Genomic DNA, 23,712 nt, shown 5'->3' with positions numbered 1-23,712 from the left:
CATATTGAAGGACAAGATCTGAGTAACTGATAAGACATACGCTCAAGAGGAACAAGGTTGACTAGAAATAAGATAAACTACATATATATATATATATATATATATATATATATATATATATATATATATATATATATATATATATATATATATATATATATATATATATATGGGAAAATATTGTCGGAAGAAATATTACAGCTAAAATAAAAGCCAATAACACAAACTTTTCTGTGTCTTCGATTAATGGCAGAATTTCCTGGTGCCCCGTGCCTCTTTTATGGATAAATCTGTTAGCAGTTAAGGACCAAAGTAAGCCATCTTCCTTGGACCTAGAAAAGAAATAGATCAATAGCAATTATTTCACACACACATGTAACTATTTAAGGGGAGATATGCCCCACTGTCCAGTCAATAGGACCAATATAATGAAGAATACGATGCCAGAATTAAAAGACCACAGCTCCTGCGCCTGGGTTAGAAATCCCTATTAAGTAGACTCCTCCATAACTGTAAGCCCAAGACACTGCCAAGGGGAGAGTCTCCTTCATACAGAATTGTCCCGTCTTTTTAAACCAAACCCTTTTGATTCTAGAGGGTAGGCAGCAGTAAGGGTAAAAACAAAATAATTATCCATTATTGAAGTCCCTAGATGATATAAAACTTGCCTGTAAAAATAAAGGACAAGCTACAGGCAGCAGAAAGCTCCTTATTGGTCTCACAGCCATGGACCCAAGCTCCCAATACGTACATTTTAAAAATGTTTAAAATATATAGTGTAAGTCATGATTGGTTAATTGGCTCCCCCCTCCCATCCCTTGGCTATATAGTGCTGGTGGAAAGTATTTGAATGCAACCCTGCAGTTTGCAGAACTAAAGGCTGACGTTTTGGCCAAACCCAAGGCCTTTCTCAAAGTGCCAAATATACAATGTACATGCCTTACATCCACTTAATGGCGGGAAAACAGCCCCCTAATCAATGATGTCATACTAAAGCGACCATTTAAAACATATACACCTATCAATTTTAAATACATACCCATTAATAAACTAAAACGCCACATTTATACAACCCATCAATGAATGTCCAAAAGTTTAAAAACAAGACACAAAATAGCATTTTTAACAGTATTGTAACACCTCACATAAACTATAAAAACATTGTTGTTAATGTGTCGTTCTCTGAGTAGGTAGGTGGGAGTTAAGTAATAAATTAAATGTAAATAAGGGATATAGCATGAAGGTACATTAAACTAAAGAGGCTGAATGGGATCATCTGTGCTGGATCTGTAGTAACCAATATGGGGAGTAGCCTACTTCATGACTGGTAGGTTTGTTTGTATTAATAAAGCTGTGGCCAACACAAGTTTGCATTTGAAATGTTTGTCTGTGATTTATTTAAGGGGCTGTGTCTTCCTATTTTCTTTCCTTCTCTTCCATATATCTTTAACTTGGTCCTTTTAGGGAGGAACTCCACGGTACGGCTCGAGCCGACACGTCTCCATGCGACGAAACACATGCGACGTGTCGGATATCCTGAAGCTACAAGAAGTGAAGGAGAAATCGCAGGGCAGAACTACATTTATCTGCCAGTCGGATGAAAACACAGCGTGCAGCGTTTTCATCTGGCAGTCGGATAAATTCTCCTTCACTTCCTGTATCTGCAGGAAATCGGACACGTCGCATGTGTTTTGTCACATGGCGACGTGTCAGCTTGAGCCGCATCGTGGAGTTCCTCCCTAACTGCCATATAATGGGTGAAAGAACTGCTCATACTGACCTGTTATACAGGACTTCCACGAGTCCAGGAAGCCGTACACTGAGGTCCAGTATCTTCTCATGGGAGACACCCAGTGAGTAAAGCATTTCACAACACTCCACAATAATCGCGGGGGGATTCTCCAGCTCCTCACACCACTGCAAGGAATACAGCATTTCTGCAACTGATAAAGAACAAGATTTAACACTTACTTACTCCAGTAAGTATGTACCCCACTTAAACCTGCTGCCGTGTCTAAGCAAAATGGCTACTGTTTGTATTTGTACTTGAATGTACTGGCCCTCCATCACTCCAGCCCATGAAATAAGCAAATACATGTGTACACAGTGATACATATAGCGCCCTAGAACATGCATTTATGGGCACACATTTAGCCTAGGAAGAAGTAGTCCATGCTAAAGTAAGTCTGGCTTGAATGCAGGTTGTTAGTAACCAAACATAAACCTGCAGGTGATGGATAAAACCACAAAAAATAAGTTCCCTAAATATATTTATAGTTAAAGGGGATGTTCACCTTAAAAGGAGAACTAAACCCTAAAAATGAATATGATCAAAAATGTAATATTTTATATACTGAACTTATTGCACCAGCCTAAAGTTTCAGCTCGTCAATAGCAGCAATGATTCAGGACTTCAAACTTGTCACAGGGGGTCACCATCTTGGAAAGTGTCTGTGACACTCACATGCTCAGTGGGCTCTGAGCAGCTGTTGAGAAGCTAAACTTAGGGCTCGTCACTAATTATCCAGCAGAATATGAGGTTGGTCTGTAATATAAGCTGATGCTACAGGGCTGATTATTAAATTCTGATGCTAATTGCACTGGTTTCTGTGCTGCCATGTAGTAATTATCTGTATTAATTACTAATCAGCCTTATATTGTGACATTTCTATTCTATGTGTACTGTATATTGTGAGTGGGTCCCTAAGCTCAGTAAGTGACAGCAGCTCAGAGCATGTGTAGTGAATCAGCAGAAAAGAAAATGGGGAGCTACTGGGGATCTTTGGAGACACAGATCTTTACTGCTAAAGGGATGTGGTTGCCTTTGGCTGGTACAGAAGCCCAAAACATCATGTAGCTACTTCTTTAGTTAGGCTTTACTTCTCCTTTAAATAAACTTCTAGTATGACAGAGTGATATTCTGAGACAATTTGCAATTGGTTTTCATTTTTTATGGTTTTTATTTAGTTTTTATTCAGTAGCTCTCCAGTTTGCAATTTCAGAAATATGGTTGCTGTGGTCCAAATCAACCTAGCAACCATGCATTGATTTGAATAAGAGACTGGCATATGAATGGAAGAAGGCCTGAATAGAAAGAGGAGTAATAAAAAGTAGCAATAACAATACATTTGGAGCCTTACAGAGCATTTGCTTTTAGGATGGGGTCAGGGACCCCCTTTTGAATGCTAGAAAGAGTCAGAAGAAGAAAGCAATGTCATGAGAAAACATGTTTTTTTTCAAAACACATCAGTTAATAGTGCCGCTCTAGCAGAATTCTGCACAGATTTTTTTATAATTAATTTGGAAATCTGACATATTGTCTGACATAAAGTCAGTTTCCCAGCTGCCCCATGACAGTATCCCTTTGACTTAAAGGTGAACCACCCATTTAATAGGCACTTTACTTGCCCTTGCCCTACTATATCTTTGTTCCCCCAGAGCAAGAGGCCAGTCCCACACTACATGGGGATGCTGTAGTTTGTAAAGTAAACAGCAGCCATATGATCTGACATAAAACACAGAGAAAATTTAGGCTGGGGCTTTAGTTGCTGTTCAGGTGGCACAAACAGCATAAATACAGATGCAATAATAATAATAATTAAAGAAAAAAAGCTTTAAATATAACATAAAAAAGTGGGGAAAAAGAGGAGGAACGTCGAATTAAATATTGATAGATGATCTCTATGACCAGTGACCTTACCAAGATTCCTAAAATCCATAGTGTGCCATTCCATTACACCCACTAAGTGAGCCGGGGAGTATGTTGATTGGAAAGGTTTCTAGTTAAGAGTGTGGGTGGAACAATCCACAATGTTCCCAGAATGTTCCAGCTGGCCAATTAATGGACACTAATTGGCTTTAATATAAACATAAGTCGTTCTGTCCTAGCGTTGCGATGAAATCTTGGCAGCCCCAAAGTTTGACAAAAGGAGCTTCCAAGATGCGGGGGGGGGGGAAATAAATAAAAATAATAATATTGAAGGAAAAAAAGAAAGAGAGGAAAGAGAGGAAGCCAAGGAAATATGGAACAGTTACTTGTGTTTGCTCAAGGGCAAATGTTAACAGCCATATTATAAAGCAAGAATGACTGCCCTTTCCCAAACGAAACAACAAAACATAGATGTGCTTACCGGTAATGTTTATTTTCATTGTGATTTCCTCCTCGTTAAATGGTTGCTCCTTCTCCAGCAATCGAAAGGCCACTTTGCTTAATAAAGAGGCAGTGCAGAGATGGCCGGGGAGCCAAGATTTGGGGATTGATTTAAGATCTGTCCCAGATGTTTCCATATTCATGCTTAATCGACCTTCCAAGAGCGGCTTGCTTAACCACTGCAACAGAATAGAGCACTGGAGTTAGGACATGGGGGGCTCGGAGTTTCAACATTGCAAAGAAATATAGGACAATCCATCATATGTAATAAAAGGCACTAAGTTTGCCCAAGGGCAATAAGCCATAGCAACCAATCAGCAGGTAGCATTTACTGGTCACCTGTTTTAAGGAGAAGGAAACCCTGTAGAAAAAAAACCCTCCACTTCACATAGACCCCTCCCCCCAGGCTAACTGCCCCCCGGGGGAAATGCCCCATACTTTATACTTGCCCATCATCGGAGATACTGGCAGCGAACTTCACGGCATCCATCTTCCGGGTCCTCGGTAAGCTGACAGAGATTAATATGTGGGCGCATGAGCAGTTGGAGCAGTTTGCCGGTTTTCGACAACTGCGCATGCGCCAAAATTGATGGAGATTTCCAATATCCCAGTCAGCTTACCAAGGACCCGGAAGATGGATGCCGTGAAGCATGCTGCCAGAATCTGCGACGAGGGGTAAGTATAAAGTATGGGGCATTTCCCTGGGGGGGGGGGCAGTTAGCCTGGGGGGAGGAGGGAGGGGGGAACAGGGTTTTTTTTCTACAAGGTTTCCTTCTCCTTTAAAAGCAAATGTCTTATTGGTTGCTATGGCTTACTGCTCCTAGGCAAACTTAGTGCCTTTTATTACATAACCCACAATGAGCCTTATCCAGTGATTTTATTAAGAGTTGATTTTACATGCAATAAAGGGCCGGAACAGATGGGGGGCTATAGATAAAGGTATAATTATATAATGGTATCAGGGGCGATCCTGGCCCCTCCACCGCCTGAGGCAGCTTGCAATTTTATAGTCACGGCCTCATTGTAGCCCCGCTTAATGGTTTTTAAAAATTACTGGTGAGCACAACTTTCCCTTGTTTGAGTCACGTAATTTCCCTATATATTTATTATAGATTTATTATTTATACCTATATCTATAATAATAATAATAATAATAATAATAATAATAATAATGATAATAATAATAATAAAAAAAAATAAAAACAAGCAAACAATACAGTTACAAGTTTAAGTGCTCAGTGTAAAAAGCATGTTGCTGGTAGAGCAAAGAACTACTCCTGTGCCATCATATAGTACCTGGGTAGAAAGGGCCTGCCACATCTTCTGCCATGCCTCCACGCTTGGTATCATAGAAGCTGTATGCTCTGCCAGGAGACTGAATCCTGCCGGGCTTGAGTCCAGGACTGCACCATACAAATCATCCACTGTGCATATTAAAGACTGAAGGCTACAGAAGCAAATGGCAAAAAACAAAATACTGTAAAAACAATATTTCACAAGTAAACTACTAAAAATAATAAAATAATAATAATAATATAAAAAAATATAATAATAAGCCGTAAGTTTGCCCAGCAGCAGTTACCCATAGAAACCAATGTTTTTAAATAGGCAACCAGTAAATGCTACCTGCTGATTGTGTTGCTATGGGTTACTACTCCTGGGCAAACTTAGTGCCTTTTATTATATATCCCCAATAGTGTCAGAAAATAAAAACCATTGATTTATGTGCCAATAATATCATTTAGAGATAACAAAACATGTACATGTATGGGACCTATTATTCAAAATGCTTGGGACCAGGGGCTATCTGAATAATGGATAAATTAATACTTTATGCCTTAGATCTACTAGAAAATCATGTAACTGGGTTTGCCTCCAATAAAGATTATTTATATTTTAGTTGGGATCAAGTACAAGCTAGTGGTTAATTACAGAGAAGAAAAAAAATTATTTTTAGAAATTTGGATTAATTAGATAAAATGGAGTCTATGGGAGGCAGCCTTTCTGTAATTCGGAACTTTCTGAATAACGGGATCCCATACCTGTATAGGGATGTTGGGACCTGTTATTCAGAATGCTCGGGACCTGAGGTTACCCCCCCCCCCCCCACAATAAAAAAATCTTGTAAACCAGGGTTGCCCAAAAGATAGATCGGGATCTACAAGTAGACCTTTAGCTGCTGATCAGTAGATCTCCAGACACTGTCAACCAACAGCTTGTCTAAATCACCCTCCTGTTTTATTCAGATATTTATTCTGTTAAGGAAACAATATATTTTCTCATAAATCAATATTTAAGTAATATTTTCCATGGAACAGAATGCTAACAATACAATTATGGACATAGATCATAATGGGACCAGATTACTAAAAGTAGACCTTGCATTAGTAAAGCATGGGCACTTCTGATGTAAACATTAAATAAACCCAATAGGACTGTTTTTGCCTTCAATAAAGATTAATTATATCTTAGTTGGGACAAGCGACTGTTTGATCATTTCAAAGAAAAAGGAAATCATTTTTGAAGTTTGAATTATTTAATCAAAATGGAGTCTATGGGGTATATTTATCAAAGAGTGAAGTTAATAGTGAAGTTCCGCCACTAGAGTGAAATTCCGCCACTTTCCATTCATTTCTATGGGATTTTTAAAGGCGTATTTACTTTCAATTTCACCCATTGATAAATGTGCCTTTCAAAATCCCATAGAAATGAATTTTGAGCTGCGGAATTTCACTCTAGTAGCGGAACTTCACTCTTTGATAAATTTACCCCAATGGGATACAGCTATCCCATAATTTGGAGCTTTCTGGATAACAGATTTGCAGATACGGATCTGCAAATGATCCCATACCTGTATATGTAAGTGAATATCGTACACAGACTTCAAACAAATTCTGCAGCTTCACTGTACGTTTTTACTCAGGGACTCGGTAAACTAAGGTTTAGCTGCAACTTGCTGCCAAGATTCAAACTCCCTGATGTTTGCCTTTATTATTGGCTGGTAAAACTTGTGTTAAGTTAATAATGAAACTGTTGACTTATCAGTATAGGACTGGCCAGACTGAGGATGACTTAGTTGACCCGCATGATTATATTGCACTATATGGAGAAGCAAGTGTACATAGGTTATTCTCTAAGGCCATATTGCTTCCTCCTCCAAAGTAAAACATCCATTTGTTCCGCTCCATCGGCACAGTAAATCAGCAGGCATTTACACACAAGTGCTATAAATCAGACCTTACAAGAGCAACACAATAATACTTACCTTTTCACATGAAGGTGTGACGTTTGAATCTGATCCTTGACCCATTGTGCCGATCGTTTCAGGAAATCGCTACCCTGCGGCATGTTCTTATACTGGCAAACAAGGGAATGTAAGCCGGCCAGCCAAGTATTCTTCAGCTTAAGCAGCAGTGATTCTGGCGGAAATCCAATAAAAGCCTTTTAGTACTACACGGCTACAGAACAAAAAATATATTTCATAAAACAAAGTACTGGAGACCACAACAATGTTTTTCTTGATTCGTGAAGAATTCCGGTCTTCCTTTCTTGCAGGTCCCTCCTGCAGATCCGTGTGGCACTTAAGAATCCAAGTATCTTTATAGAAAAAGAATTTAGGGGAGTTTGGTCTTATAATGCCAGTTCCCCTTGGTACCCCTACTTAGCAGTGGCACATCCTAAGTGGCATTAAACATTTTGCACCATCCTAATTTATTTTGCCATCAGACTTCAGGAGAAGGAAAGGCTAAAATTAAGTAAGCTTTATCAGAAAGGTCTCTATAAATACACCAGTAAACCCTCAAAGTAATGCTGCTCTGAGTCCTCTGTCAAAAGAAACACAGCATTTATTTAATTCTATTGTGTACACATGGGCTTCTGTATCAGACTTCCTGTTTTCAGCTTAAACCTCCAGGGCTAGGGCTTGAGCATGCTCAGTTTGCTGCTCTTTTCCACTCCCTGCTGTAATCTGAGCAGAGCTAGGAGTGAGCAGGGAGAGACTCAGGCAGGAAGTGATGTCACACCTAGCTAATATGGCAGCTGTTATCTTAAACAAACAGAGTTTCTAGAGCTGTTTACTCAGGTATGATAAAGCATTCTGCCGAATAAATATAGTGTTACAGCTTGCACTGTTGTGGTTAATCTATTGGCAAAAAATGCTTCAGTAGCTTTCCTTCTCCTTTAAAGGGGCTATGGGCATTAAAGCAATTTGCTATATAGGATAATTGGGAAACAAAATAGTAATTTTGTAGGTGGGAAAGAGCAAGGCCCCCTTTGACCCTAGATGCGGAAAGAGTAAGCCACGATAGTTTTGGGGATTTGTTGGCCCATATAAAGGAAATTAGCTCACTATTTATTTTCTTAAAAAAATGGCTGGTTTTATAAACTGGTGAGTTCCATAGTGGGTACACTAATCTGGGTAAATATAGCATTTAAAATAGATTGATCCTATATAGTAGTCAGAGGTAGTTTAGTCCAGTGTAGAATTGCAGTTATAAACCTAAAAAGGATGGACTCCATCCATGTTCTCAGCTTCATACAATGAAGGGTCAGTCGTGAATCTAATGCCCAGGTAGTGGAATTTAGTCACCAGGGTGAGTTGAGGGGTTCCTTTCCGCAATAACTAGGTTCCTCAAATGAAATAAAACTGATTTTTTATTAATCGATAGGCCACTTAGCTCCCCAAATCTCTCAAGTACCTCCAGTGCAGCCAGTAGTGAGGGTCCAGCACCCGCAAGAAAAAGTAGCACATCATCAGCATACAATGCCACTTTTTCAAACTACACCTTTTATATGTTGCTCAACCACTACTACAATAACAGTGGAAGATCTGTTATTCCCCAGCAGCAGGAATTAAAGATAGATATGTTTTGCCCCTTTCTTCTACCATTTAGTCATCCTGGCCAAAAATGGTCTAAGAAACATCTATGTCACAAAAAAAGAGAAATATGGTCTGGTGCAAAGGTTAAGGGGGTTGTTCACATTTGAGTGAACTTTTAGTATGATGTAGAGAGAGATATTCTGAGACAATTTGCTATTTGTTTTCATCTTTTATTATTTGTGGATTTTGAGCTATTTAGCTTTTAATTCAGCAGCTCTCCAGTTTGCAATTTCAGCAATCTGGTTGCTAGGCTCCAAATCACCCTACAACCCATACATTGATTTAAATAAGAGACTGGAATACAAGTAGGAGAGGCCTGAATAGAAAGACGTGTAACAAAAAGTAAGAATAACAATAAACGTGTAGCCTTACAGAGCATCTGTTTTTAGATGGGGTCAGTGACCCCCGCTTGAAAGCTGAAAAAGTCAGAAGAAGAAGGCAAATAATAAAACAACTATAAAAAGTAAATACTGAAGACCAATTGAAAAGTTGCTTAGAATTAGGCCACTCTATAACATCCTAAAAGTTTACTTATCCATGTCCTTTTCTTCAGAGGTTAATCTGTTACATCCCTAAAGTATTGGCAGGTACATTATTTTATGGCCCAAACTATTTGCAGAGGAAGATGAAAACTACCTGCAGTTTTGTTTTGGGGAGCTGGAGAGGGGGTTCAAGCCATAGGCCCCTCTGCCCCACCCCATCTATTATTAACTACACCCTTACACAATCCAGCAGGAATACCCTGTGGACATCTTGAACTACAGAAACATACAGAATAGCCTTTCCCATACCTGACATGTGGCTTGTATCAGAGGTCTGAGCACAGAGCTGGAAGATGGTGAGAAGCAGATCCTCAGCAGAAGGCATCTGTAAGCAACCCTTTATGGAGCTGAAGAAATTTGAGGCAACATCACAGATGAATGACACAGACTGCTCAAGATGGCCAGCTTTGGAAAGGTTTCGGGCCTTCATCAGAGCTGAATGGAGCTTATCAATTATTTTTTCAACATAGGCATCAGCAATCATATATTCTGCAAAATACAGGAGAATATTTTGTGGTCACATAACACAAGTGCATTGTTGGGTCTACTACTTTCACACGCAACAGAAGCCTAGTATTCTAATATAAAGGTGGTCATGCACAGTGATGCAATAGGGCACGTTGACATTACTGCCTGGCCATCAGCACCTCTATAGGCCCATCAGGAGGATCACATCAGTCTACCAAGAATGGAAGATCCAGTTTGCAGATAACTCTAATTGGCACATGTAAGGGCACTGGCCAACAAAGAAGTGACATAGGGCCATGATATTCTGCCTATTCATTTAAAATGAGAAAATCTTTGAATATACACAAGAATAGCCCAGAGCTATTACAACCCAGGACTGCATACAATTAGCCATTCAGCTGGGAACATAAAACATGACCACTTCTACTTTCCTGATCATGGACATAATACTTTATAGATGACTAATAAAGTGATTCTATTCAGTCACCTCCTTCCTTTGACTGGCATTCCCCTTGTTCAAAAAAGCACCCCACATGCTCAGTGATTCTACCTTTCTGAGTACAATAGAAAGATCAGACTACACAACTATTAAGATGATCTACCTCCCCAAATTCCTATATCACTTACACAACACCCCAATGCATATTCCTCAGTCTCTCTTCAAAAGGATAAAAAGCCTGGTTCTCCCGTTTATCTGGAACCAAAAAAAACCCTAGAATTGCCTGGGTAAAATTGACGGCAGGAAAAAGAAGATGGAGGCTTAGCCATGCCTAATTTTCATCTATACTACTTAGCAGCCCAGCTATACTACCTGCACTGGTGGTACCACCCTGACCCGTACAACCCCAATATGGTGGGATCACTAAAAGGCCTCAAAAACCTACCTCATCGAAGGCTTGCACACATGGGTACCCTCCCACCTACCATTACAACTCCACATAGAGCCTGGTCTCAAATCTTGAAAAGGGCCCTGTTAGATTTACCCGGAACTTCCCCTTATGGGGTAATTCCTACCTCACCCAACTCCGCAACCTGGAAGACTTTCTTTATTGGCCGAAACAGGGAATTATATACCATGGGGATCTCATACAAGTGACACCCTTCTTACCCATGATGCACTCCAGACCAAATGCTCTACACCAAATGTACCACTATTCAGATATTTTCAATCCGCCATATATTTAAAGCCCAATTCTGCAACCTTTCCTCCAACCGAACTAATTTGGCAGTAGAAGAAACCCTGTCAGTGGAACTACCCAATAAACTGGTGTCTAAGCTATATCGTAACATGCTCCCTTATGTTCCCCCCATTTAAACTAGCACTGGCGAAATGGCAAGTAAATATCCCTGAGCTCACCCAAGACGACTGGGTTGAGGCCACTGAAAATATGTAGACTAGCTTAATAGGAATATGGGACAGATTAACTCAATATAAGGTTTTCCACCAACTCTACATAACCCCCCAAAAGTTAAAGACAACACAACTGAAATTCCACATCCAAAGGCATCTTACCATTGTGAACATGCTCTGATAACACCAGGCTCAAGAGAGCCCATTTCTTTGAACAGTATGTCTCACTCGTGGTCGCTTGATCGGTCAACCCACTGGTGCACAGTTCATTTGCCAAACAGATCAGTCTCTCTCCCAGAACGTCCCCTTTTAACCAATCACTAGCTAGAGAGTACTTCTCTGGGTCTGTGCAAGCCTGATTTAAAAGAAAGACAAAGAAAATAAACAGTATATTTAATATCACACAACATTAATTAAATCTGCAACGATGCCCTCAAACAATGTAGGTCTCTATAAAAAATATGAAACAGCTCATATGTAAAACCCTGCTTCATGTAAATAAACCATTTTACCCTTTGGGTAATCATAAACAGAAAGCTGCCATTTTAAAAATGAAGGGCCGCCCCCTGGGATTGTAGAATTCACGGTGCACACAAACAAACTATACTTGTTAGGTCACATGAGCCAATTAACAGACAGAGTTCTGTCTTTTGCTTCCAAACTTCTTCCTGTGACAATTAGTGTTGTAGTATTTCTGGTCAGATGATCTCTGAGGCAGCACACAGACCATCACAAAATAGTGGTTCAAGGCAAAAGATTTAAAATGGCAATATTTACTTGAATATAAATTCCAGTTTGATAAGATTCTTTAATATGCCACTTAATTAGATATAAATTATCTGTTGCTCAAGTATTCATTTTGGGGGTATAGTTTTCCTTTACGACGTGTGATGGTAGGTGTAATGTCTCCTATGTGGCCCCAGTTCATATCAGCTCCAATAAATAAAGAATACACAAATCACCTACAGCCATAAGAGAATAATTTGTTGATGGCCTTTAAGGCTACAAGTCTGAATGTTCTTATGCAGAGATCAGCATGCATGCTCTTCCTGTTTAGAACTGAACACAGTGATCTTCACCCAACTGACAGAAATGAATCTGGAATGAAGCAACTTTGCAGCTGATAAAAAGGAAAATGTTCACAGTGTGCCTGTCTTGAATCCCAGTTGGCACCATATATTGTACAAATGCCAGTCTTGGCAAACTCTAGCGTCAATGTTGACAATCCTTTCCTAGAACATCGAAAACCTTTGCCCAACCCAATATAATGTTCTTCATCATGGAAATGGATTACAAATCATAAATCTACCATACAATCTGTCCTCAAAACACGATGATGCTTTTTATTAATGATTTCACATTTTTCCTTTCATTTGTCAAATGGATAGAGTTTAGAGTCTGACAAACAATCCCATAGAAGACCATATATGTACAGGTGGAGAGACCAGGGGTTTTCCATATAAGGGTTTTTTTTCTGTAATTTGGATCACCATACCTTTAGCTTGCTAGCAACATCTAAACATTAACAAAACCAGGATTGTAAAACCAATATGATCAAGTACAAGGTACTGAGAAAAAAGGGTGAAAAAAAAAAAAATCTGAATTTCTTGCTTAAAATCGAAGATGAACTTCCAGTAATCAGGAGCTTTCTGCATGGTTTCTGGATAAACGATTCCATAAATGTTGTACATGGATATTCCCCAGGAAATAAAACATAAATCGGTTATATGCAAATGCTCTGTCCATATGAACACTTACTATATAGTCAGCACTATACTTGTACAGCAGAATATATGGTATAAAAAGTCTTTATGCCTCAGGCAGGTACAGTGTTTTAATAACAACGAATCACAGAAATATATTAAATTTACCTTTTGAATGATGTAAAGGAAAACACTCCATTTCAAATTCATCTAAAAAGAAAGAAAGGTAACAATATGTAAATATAAGTTCCAGGGAGTACCACTCACAGATCTGGTGGTTGGAAAGGAAGAGGAGGACTATGGTAAAACTAATGAGGAGGCTCAGGTGGTTGGAAAGGAAGGGGAGAACTACTATAAGGCAAACCCAATGGTTGGAAAAGAAAGGGAGTATCAATTTACAGATCAGGTGGTTGGAAAGGAAGAGGAGGATTACGGTAAAGCGAACGAGGAGGCTCAGGTGGTTGGAAATAGGGATGCACCGAAACCAGGATTCTGCCTTTTTCAGCAGGACTCGGCCAAATCCTTCTGCCGGCCGAACCGAATCCTAATTTACATATGCAAATTAGGGGCGGGGAGGGAAATTGTGTGACTTTTTGTAAGAAAACAAGGAAATAAAAAATGTTTTCCCCTTCCCACCCCTAATTTGCATATGCAAATTAGGGTTCGGATTCGGTTCAGTATTTGGCCAAATCTTTCGCGAAGGATTCGGTGGTTCGGCCGAATCCAAAATAGTGGATTCGGTGCATCCCTAGTTGGAAAGGAAGGGGAGGAATACTGTACGACTAATGAGGAGGCTCAGGTGCTTGGAAAGGAAGGGGAGAACTACTATAAGGCAAATCCAGTGGTTGGAAAAGAAAGGGAGTATCAATTTACAGATCGAGTGGTTGGAAAGGAAGAGGAGGACTATGGTAAAACTAATGAGGAGGCTCAGGTGATTGGAAAGGAAGGGGAGGACTACTGTAAGACTAATGAGGGGGCTCAGGTGGTTGGAAAGGAAGGAGAGGAATACTGTAAGACTAATGAGGAGGCACAGATGGTTGGAAAGGAAGGGGAGTACCACCCACAGATCAGGTGGTTGGAAAGGAAGAGAAGGACTACGGTAAAAATAAGAGGCGGCTCAGGTGGTTGGAAAGGAAGGGGAGGGCTACTGTAAGAATAATGAGGAGGCTCAGATGGTTGGAAAGGAAGGGGAGGGCTACTGCAAGGTACTACCTGGTGGTTGGATAAGAAAGGGAGTGCTACTGACAAATCAGGTGCGTGGAACAAATCAAATCCCAGGAAAAGAAGGGGAGGACTACTTTAAGATATATCAGGTAATTGGGAAGCAAGAGGAGAACTACAGCCGAATATATCAAGCATCAATTAAAGCATATCTGTAGGCTGGAAAGTAGGGGAATATTACTATAAGAATACCCAGTAGTTTGAAAAGAAAGGAAGTACCACTCACAGGACTACTGTAAGACAAATGAGGAGGCTAAAAGGAAAAAAAGAGAACTACTGTTCAAATCAGGTCACAGGAAAGTAAGGGAAAGAAAAGAATGGGGAAAGTAATCATAATCTGGTGTACAATAGAACCAATTAGATGTTTCAAATGGATGGGCAATGCAATAGTAAGACAAGTCAGGTAGATAAAAAAAAATAGCAATTCTACAATAGGGTGATTATAATAATAGTTGGAAAAGAAGGGACATGCTATATGGAGACAAATCCAGTGATTGTAAAGAAAAGGAAGAAATTGAGAAAGCCTGAAAGTGGAAACCAAACTGGTGGGGGGAGGTGAGGCAAATCAGGTATGTTGAGAGGAAGCTAGATACAATGCATTCAGTTAAGACAGATACTTTAAATGTAAAGAGAAACATAATAAGACAAATAAAGTTAAAAGTAACACTGTAACCTTGGTATGAGCTAAGGGGAAACCTAACCAAAGGCAGCTTTAACTGAAAAAAAAAAAACTCAGTTTTTTCAAAATGCATCAGCACGGAAATCCTTTTTTCAAAAAACAGATTTTTTTTTTTATATTTAATTTTTAAATGAGGCTAGACATATTTCCCAGGTGCTGCCAGTTATGTTATGTGTGCTCTGATAAACGTCAGTCACTCTTTACTGCTGCACATCAAGTTAGAGTGATATCATCACCCTCCCTTACCTCCCAGTAGCCCTTCAGCAGAACAATGGGAAGGTAAACAGATAACAGATCCCTGGTAGATATAAGAACACTAGTTGGTAGTAAAAATCCATGTTCCACTGTAACTCCTTCAGTTATATTGAGAAGGAGAAACAATAGCCTATCAGAAAGCAGTTCCATAGTGTAGTACTGGCTCTTTCTGAAAGCACATGACCAGGCAAAATGACCTGAGATAGCGTCTACACACCAATACTACAACTAAAAAAAAAAAAACAACATACTTGTTGGATTAGGAATTAAATTTTACAAGGTGGAGTGAACTATTTACAGCGTCAACAGTGTGATTTAGAAATAAAAACGACATTAAAAAAAATCATGACAGAATCCCTTTCATGTTATTACCTTTGTCAGGTCATCCAAGAGATGTTTCCGTTCGGAGAAGTCCGCACAGCAAAACAGGACACTGTATAAGATGTCGACCAAGAAGTCGGACTCTTCCAGGCTTTCTTCATTGAACCAGAAAATTAATTTTGTATACAGGAACTGTACTGCAGGGTTTTTGAGTTGAGGTTTCACGTTCTGCTCAGAAGACTTTAAATTCTTGGGATCTTCTTCGCTGCCTTGCTGTAGAAGCACCTGAAACACTCTTAGGGAAGGAAAAGTGCTCAGCAGAGCAGCTAAGAACATCAGGTGCCGCTGTGACCCTTGCTCGCTGATGTAGACCATACTCAGTTCAGCCAGCTTGCACACCAGATCCTCAAGGCGTCCTTCTCTTAATTGAGCAATACGGGGATCCCTGCCTTTAGAACTACATGTCTCAGTAATGAATTTAGACACAGGTTGGGATTCTGATGCATGAGAGACACTATCACTTTCATTTTCATCTTCTCCTTTAAATCTTATTTTTGCTTTCTTCTTTTTGTTCACTTTCAAAGGACAGTTGGGATCTTGTAGCACCTGAAGAAGTCCAGACACACCTGCTAAATTCTTCTCCCCGGCTTCAACCACATCCACGTGAGACACACATATATGTGCCAGATTCTCCCAAAATTCACACAATAAAGTGGTGTGTATCCTGGAAGGTTTATCGCCCAATCCTGGACTTTCTGCTTTCTTTTCCCAGGAATAGATGGTTTCTTCAACTTGGCTAAACAGCGGGCTATTCTGAAGTTTGGGGTCTTTCAAAGAGGCGTCAATAAGTGGTATTAACTATAAAAATAAAATAATAAATCAGATAATTGACTTTTGGCAGCAAAACGAATGCATGTATTCTGTTAGATATAGAGAACTGCTCACATTTCTGTGGTACAGAATCAAAAACAATTTTTCTATGTGTCTACTGCGGATTATTTACAGCCATAGGTGTTAAATTGCAGCGGTCAGCAGCAACCATTTAGATACATGTTTTCATTTTCCAACAAGCAGTAGACTGTTCATACAAACTGATCATTGTTTGCTTCTGGCAATTGCACTTTATCTATAAGTTCTCTATCTACAGTTAAATTTTAAATAAAAGCCCCATTAGGAGTTATACTTGTTACACTAATCATCTCTATGAAAAGTTCAGAGTTTCTACTGTTTACATGTAGCCCAATGCAGAGATTTTGAAGCAATAAGGACATTCGTCTAAACCCTTAACGATTAGGGCTAAAAATGCAATGTTTTATATACTGAACTTATTGCACGAGGCTAAAGTTTCAGCTTGTCAATAGCAGCAATGATCCAGGACTTCAGACTTGTCACAGGGGGTCACCATCTTGGAAAGTGTCTGTGACACTCACATGGTCAGTGGGCTCTGAGCAGCTGTTGAGAAGCTAAGCTTTCAGTTGTCACTAATTATCCAACAAAAAATAATGTTGGTCTGTAATATAAGCTGATGCTACAGGGCTGATTATTAAATTCTGATGCTAATTGCACTGGTAATTATCTGTATTAATTACTAATCAGCCTTATATTGTGACATTTCTATTCTATGTGTACTGTATATTGTGAGTGGGTCCCTAAGCTCAGTAAGTGACAGCAGCACAGAAAATGTGCAGTGAATCAGCAGAAAAGAAGATGGGGAGCTACTGGGGCATCTTTGGATACACAGATCTTTACTGCTAAAGGGCTGGTACAGAAGCACAAAACATAATGTACAAAATTTTTAGCTACTTCTTAATTTAACTCTCCTTGTTCTTTAAAGGGGTTGTTCACCTTCCAAACACTGTTTTCAGTTCAGTTGTTTTCAGATTGTTCCCCAGAAATAAAGACTCTTTTCAGTTACCATTATTTATTTTTTACTGTTTTTCCAAAATCTAAGTTTAAAGTTGAATGTCCCTGTCTCTGGTGTTTCAGTCTGGCAGCTCAATAATGCAGGTGCAGACTCTAAACTGTTACAAGTTTGCAACACTTTAATTTCTGACTTGGAGGCAAGTTTTGGTTGCATAAAAATACGTACTGCCAAACAGAGACTCATGTAGGCTGCAAGTGCACATAAGGGCTACCAATAACAGCCCATATTTGGCACCCTCAGGAATGTTTGTCATGCTTGTGTTGCTCCCCAACTATTTTTACATTTGAATGTGGCTCACAGGTATAAAAGGTTGGGGACCCCTGTTCTAGACAAAGAGCATCTCATTATAAAGAGCCTGCTCAGTGGACAGATTTTTATGTACCATTCTAGCTTTTTATCGTCACAGCTTTAAATGTTTTGTATTGTCCTCTATGGCTGATTTTTGAGGGGAAACGGGGCAAATAAACATTACAATATTTGGAGCAGTGCAGCAGACAGGTGCTACACCCCAGAGTATAAGGGTTGCAATTAAACTTAAAGTGCCTTGACATACTTGGTCAGAGATGAGAATTTGCTGGACTTTTCTGTTTTCCTCTTCTTCTCCAGCATTTTCCTGCATGACAAATCGCAAGCATTCCATGTAGGCAGATATAATGGCAGAACATTCTGTAGGGCTGGCAACAGCTCGTTCACTAGACAGGCTTAAAAAAAAAAAGATAAAAAGAACAGAGTTGAGTCAGTTCAAAAGATACAATTTCACAACCACTGTTGCTTCTATTGTATGGCAATTTGTATCCATTTAAGGAAATCTTCTTAGAAAGGAGATATGAACAAAACATGTCTTACCCTTGGCATAAAGAGTTAAAGAAGTTGCTGTAAAAGTCTGTCTGTGTCTTTATGATATGACAGGGCACACGGCTAATGAATGGCAGCAGATTGGGAAAAGTGACAGTCGCCATGCCGCGGCCACCTTCTCTCAGGACGCTCCAGAGCTTGGGCAAAACCCCCTTTTGTACACTCACATGCTCCCAACAATCCTGTAAAACAAAGGTTAACATAACAGTTTCTTTATGAAGACACAGCAGATTTACTAATATGGTTTACTTAAAGTGGTTGTTCACCTTCCAAACACTTTTTCCAATTCAGTTGTTTTTAGATTGTTCCCCAGAAATAAAGACTTTTTTCCAATTACTATCCATTATTTATTTTTTACTGTCTAAGTTTTAAAGTTAAACGTTCTTGTCTCTGGTGTTTGAGTCTGGCAGCTCAGTAATTCAGGTGCAGACTCTAAACTGTTACAATTTTGCAACATTGAGTTGATACATTTCTCAGCAGCATCTGTGGAGTATTAGCAACTAGCAATTCTAAAAGCTGCCTGTAGTGAAACACAGAGATTCTGCTCAGCAGGGACAAAGATAAGAAATGTATCCATGTAGAACAGTTTACAGAGTCGGCGACCCCCTTCCAGGGCTGCTTTAGAAGGTGAAAACTTACACTTTAGAAAAACGAACACACATAGAAAGTCATTGGAAACAATGACTAGTTGTTTGAAGGTTAACAAACCCTTTAACAACAAATATAAATTATAGGAATGGCTAAAGCTTGCAAAAAAATGGCAGACAATGGCAATATCTTGCCAACATCTTATTAGCAATATATGGGGCCATAACAGCAAGTTAAACAAAATAGGGGGGAACGGTCAGACATCTGTCAGACAGATTTGAATATCCCTTCAAGTTGAATAGCAGCAAGTTGTTGATGCAGTCCTCATAGAAAGGGTCTTCTAGGAAACTATTATGAGTTAAACTTTGGCTTAAAAGCCAAATGACTCAGTCCCTACCTGACACACCATTTCTTGCAATGATTAGCCTGATATCTGCAAAGATTAAATTATTTCGGTCAGATTAGCTAATTTGGCAAACTCACCGATCATCTTCAGTGTGTGTCCAGCTGAAGATGATCAAGAGTTACAGCCCAACGTACCTCAATAGTCGTAATGGTGTAAAGGACTGCTTCCCAGAGAGCTGGGCACACCACAGCATCACTGTCATCAATACTCAGGAGTACGGCCGGACACAGCCTGGGGGCTTCTGGCCGTAACACATCAGGTGAGTACTGACATAGAGCAGACACTAGCTCAAAGAAGGCCGAGCGAATCTGCAAGAGAAAAGAAAAACTATTACTATCTTACAGGTAATTAAGAGCTCTGGAGTACCTCTAGCTTAACATGCAATTACAAGTCATTATCGGACATATTTAAGGAGCTTCATTTATTCCTCCGCTAAAGAATATCTACAAAACACAAAAAAGTTTTTAGAAAATATAGCAGACTGCTTAAATTTATGCTTGAAAACCAAATTGAAAAGCCATGGCTATAAGGCGGAGAGGAGCTAGGTCTATTTGGGGGGTGTCCACAAAATCGAAGGAAAATATGAATTTGTGATATATAACATCAGAATTAAAAATAAAAGTACAGGTATAGTGGCCTTTTAATATAGTTAGTTTTAAGTTTTTCCAAAGCATAACTGCCCCCAATTTCAGAGAGCAGGATCACAGTCGAAGCTTACACTTGATGTGCTGTGCTTGCTGTACTTCCAGAATTTGCTCTGAGACAGAAGGTGAGCAAGCCTCTCCTGCAGGGAACTGCTCTCGCTCCTCTGCAACATGCAAATCAACCTCTTCAAAGCCAATAAAGAGCAGGTGACAACCCGATAGTACTTGGATTCTCGGTCTTCAACTGGTACAGTCCTAGAGGATTTATAATAGATTTATTATAACATATTAATTCAAGATCACACTATACAGAAGGAAAGAAAAACATCTGGGGGATTTGTTATGGGTTGTTTCAAATGCTGCAGCACTTGAATGTAAATCAATATGGTCATTTCCTGCAGTGGAATTACAAATGGTACCCAAACCCAGTGTAGATGGAGACAAAATGCCTCCATGAAGCCGACTACAAAACAACATCAGACTTAGAGACTTTTCTTCATTTCAGTGCTTAAAAGTGATCAGCCATGATAATTTCCACCTGTACTGCATCTGCCATTCAACAGCAACACTTATGAAAACTGATAAAACTCAAGCACAAACAAGTCTTCAGGCTGACAAAATACTGAATGGACACATGGAAAATAGATTAATACAACATACTGCGTATCGCTTAGGGTATCTGGTGTTTCTTTCAGCAGAAGATCAAGAAGGACCTGTAGAATTAAAAACAAAAAAATGATAGTTATAAAAGCAGACATGTTACACTCATATTTACAAACTAAAGATCATAGAAAACTGTGCATAATTATTCCCAATTCTTGCCACCTGATTATACCTTTGGGCACTTTCTGTCCAGTCCCAAGGCACAAATATACTAAACTGTAACTGACGAAGTAAGGTAACTAAAGTAACTAAACTAAAGTAACAAGGAGGGTTAAAGTATTAATGGGGGCCGGGGGGGGGCAGACAGTTTTTACAAACACAAATGATTCTTTTGGAGGAGGTGAGAAGGGTCTGGGCTTTGGATGCCCTTTAAAGGGAACCAGTCACCCTAAGAAATAATTCCAAACTCTTTTATATCATGTTAGTCCATGACGAGGAAAGAGAAGTGAAAGTAACGGACTGCCCTGTCTATGTCTGAGAAAGAGAGGTGGGAAAGGAAATATATGATTGACAGCTCATGGCAGGTATGTGTGTTTCAATAAACAAATATGAGTGTTTCATGTTTAATTTGCAGAAGACTTTTGTTATACAGCTTTGTGTGTGGGTGACTAAGTTAAGTTCTTATGGATTCCGTAGGCCTATTTGACATGCGGAGTGGCAAATACAGAAATTAAATCCTCTCCAGACTGTGGTACATACAGAATATTTGTTCACATTCTGAAACTGACCTCACACCTTTTCCATGACAAAAAAAAGGTGCTTTTATGCATACGGCGTCAAAGAAATGTATAGCGTTATATATTTACTGTCCCTATATCAGATAGTTACAAGTAGTCTTTTCAGAGTGAACAGTTAAAGTAAAGAAATATATTAAGTCTGCACTTTTGAACCTACGGATATTTGACCACTTAGATATTCCATTCACCTCTATTTACTCAAACTCACGTTCATTATTTCCTCCTTGCAAAATGCCAAAGCTTCGGGTTGTTTGTGCGTTGGGAAAGCAGCTTCAAAAGCCACTCTGGCAGAACTCGCAGCGGGTGAATAGGTGTCACACTGAGCAATCAACCAGAACCCCATTAGACTTTTCAGATGAGGAGCCAAATATTTTTTCACTTTCACGATAAGTTGCTCAAATGCCTGCTGGGTGGCTTCTCTGACCCGTCGATCCAGATCCTAGGGGAGAGAAGGATAACATGGAATAATTACCGCTGCATAAATTATGTCTCAGGTCTTTATCAGGGCTATAGGTAATTATTTGGCAAGATGAGGGAAATTAAAGTGCCAACTGAACCAAATGTGTCTTCTTTAATCCTTAATCTATGGTGTTGGCTCAAAAATATCATTGTGCAGTTGAATTTGTGGTCCCAGGTTTCTTTTTTGTTCTATGCTTCACAGTGTTTTATTGAAAACATGTGATGCAGCAAGAGAAGCAGCACTAAAAGGGTTAAAGGGACATGACACGTATGTACATAGTATAGATTCTAGGGATGCACTGAATCCAGGATTCGGTTTGGGATTCGGCAGGATTCTTGCCGGCTGAACCGAATCATAATTTGCGTATGCAAATTAGGGGCGGGGAGGGAAATCAAGTGACTTTTTGTCACAAAACAAGGAAGTAAATTTTTTTCCCCTTCCCACCCCTAATTTGCATATGCAAATTAGGGTTCGGATTCGGTTCGGTATTCAGCCGAATCTTTCACAAAGGATTCGGGGGTTCGGCCGAATCCAAAATAGTGGATTCGCTGCATCCCTACCAGATTCTGAAAGCATGAACATTAAAGCTAGTATGGCGTAGCAATACTGTAGCTGCGACGTTCTTCCCCTTGCCCCAGGTCTGCGACGTTCCCCTTGCCCCAGGTCTGCGACGTTCCCCTTGCGCCAGAGCTGCGACGTTCCCCTTGCCCCAGGTCTGCGACGTTCCCCTTGCCCCAGGTCTGCGACGTTCCCCTTGCCCCAGGTCTGCGACGTTCCCCTTGCCCCAGGTCTGCGACGTTCCCCTTGCCCCAGGTCTGCGACGTTCCCCTTGCCCCAGAGCTGCGACGCTCCCCTTGCCCCAGAGCTGCGACGCTCCCCTTGCCCCAGAGCTGCGACGCTCCCCTTGCCCCAGAGCTGCGACGTTCCCCTTGCCCCAGAGCTGCGACGCTCCCCTTGCCCCAGAGCTGTGGCATTCCCCTTGCTCCAGATAGGTTCCATTATTTTCAGTGTGGCTAGCTAGACTAATAGCATGAATGAATAGCTTGAATACTGAAATAGTGAGAACCTGGTGGGAGAATGTTACCGGGTGGGAAACAAGGTGCACACAGTTTGAAATCATCTCATAAAATCAGCATTATAAAGGCAAAATTCTTCTAAGAAAGGAGGAGGTAACCACAGTTATAGAAAGAGGGTAGACTGCTGATGCAAGTTTAAAAAGCAGGCACAGGAATCATTTCTGAGGTTGATTGGTCAAAACACTGACATACCAGAGAAATCTTGCAATATACTCTTGGCCAGTAGGGGAGCACACCTCTAACCGTTTCCATTTCTCTCTCTTTGCACATTACACCAAACTCCTGCATAGCCTGCAAAACATTACACAAATGATATTAATACTGTGCCATGTAACAAATGAATGCTAATCAATAATTCAGTTTATACCACATGTTCTCACTTTTAGTTTGGTGATGACGTCCCTTTTGGAAAGCTTGCGCAGCACCATGCGGAAATCGGCATCAACGAGGCTGTCCACCTCTTCGGCTCCCTGAACGGCAGGGACATAGCCGTGGTCGCTCTGCGATGATCCAAAGCCAATGAAGCCGGGAATTGTCCCTCTTTCCTTGGCCAGAAGGTCTGCGGCCCTTCCACTGCTCGAGGGCTGCAACAGAGAATATGTAGCGGGGTAGATGGCAACAGCACTGACCTTGTTCAGATTTCTGAGAAAAATCCTATACGGTCATTCAAAAACTGACCTTTTTATTATTTATTTTAAGCACTGGTCAGTTTTCCATTGCTAGATATATCAGCTCCCCTTAGTGTTACCAAGTGATCCCTGCCAGACTGTGCCAGCTTCTGCCATCGACA

At 40.1% G+C, this 23,712-nt stretch overlaps 1 protein-coding gene across 1 annotated transcript in view; it reads right to left on the bottom strand.

The window, feature by feature from the left end:
• ltn1.L (listerin E3 ubiquitin protein ligase 1 L homeolog) overlaps positions 1-23,712 on the bottom strand; it is a 61,194-nt gene that overhangs the window by 33,969 nt on the left and 3,513 nt on the right. The window contains exons 2-18 of the mRNA XM_018245959.2: positions 23,303-23,506; positions 23,115-23,213; positions 21,595-21,825; positions 20,647-20,699; positions 20,061-20,241; positions 19,477-19,650; positions 18,340-18,530; positions 18,047-18,194; positions 15,621-16,427; positions 13,262-13,303; positions 11,553-11,745; positions 9,821-10,060; positions 7,416-7,569; positions 5,447-5,597; positions 4,131-4,329; positions 1,781-1,943; positions 228-332 (exon numbers count right to left, since the gene is read on the bottom strand). Of these exons, the coding sequence (XP_018101448.1) occupies positions 228-332; positions 1,781-1,943; positions 4,131-4,329; positions 5,447-5,597; positions 7,416-7,569; positions 9,821-10,060; positions 11,553-11,745; positions 13,262-13,303; positions 15,621-16,427; positions 18,047-18,194; positions 18,340-18,530; positions 19,477-19,650; positions 20,061-20,241; positions 20,647-20,699; positions 21,595-21,825; positions 23,115-23,213; positions 23,303-23,506 (3,335 nt within the window). The remainder of the gene's footprint in view (positions 1-227; positions 333-1,780; positions 1,944-4,130; positions 4,330-5,446; positions 5,598-7,415; positions 7,570-9,820; positions 10,061-11,552; positions 11,746-13,261; positions 13,304-15,620; positions 16,428-18,046; positions 18,195-18,339; positions 18,531-19,476; positions 19,651-20,060; positions 20,242-20,646; positions 20,700-21,594; positions 21,826-23,114; positions 23,214-23,302; positions 23,507-23,712) is intronic.

This window comes from Xenopus laevis, chromosome 2L (genome assembly GCF_017654675.1).
Source record: "Xenopus laevis strain J_2021 chromosome 2L, Xenopus_laevis_v10.1, whole genome shotgun sequence".
NCBI classification, from domain to species: domain Eukaryota; kingdom Metazoa; phylum Chordata; class Amphibia; order Anura; family Pipidae; genus Xenopus; species Xenopus laevis.
The sequence above is the reverse complement of the archived record's forward strand: the minus strand, read 5'-3'. Positions and strand labels throughout refer to the sequence as shown.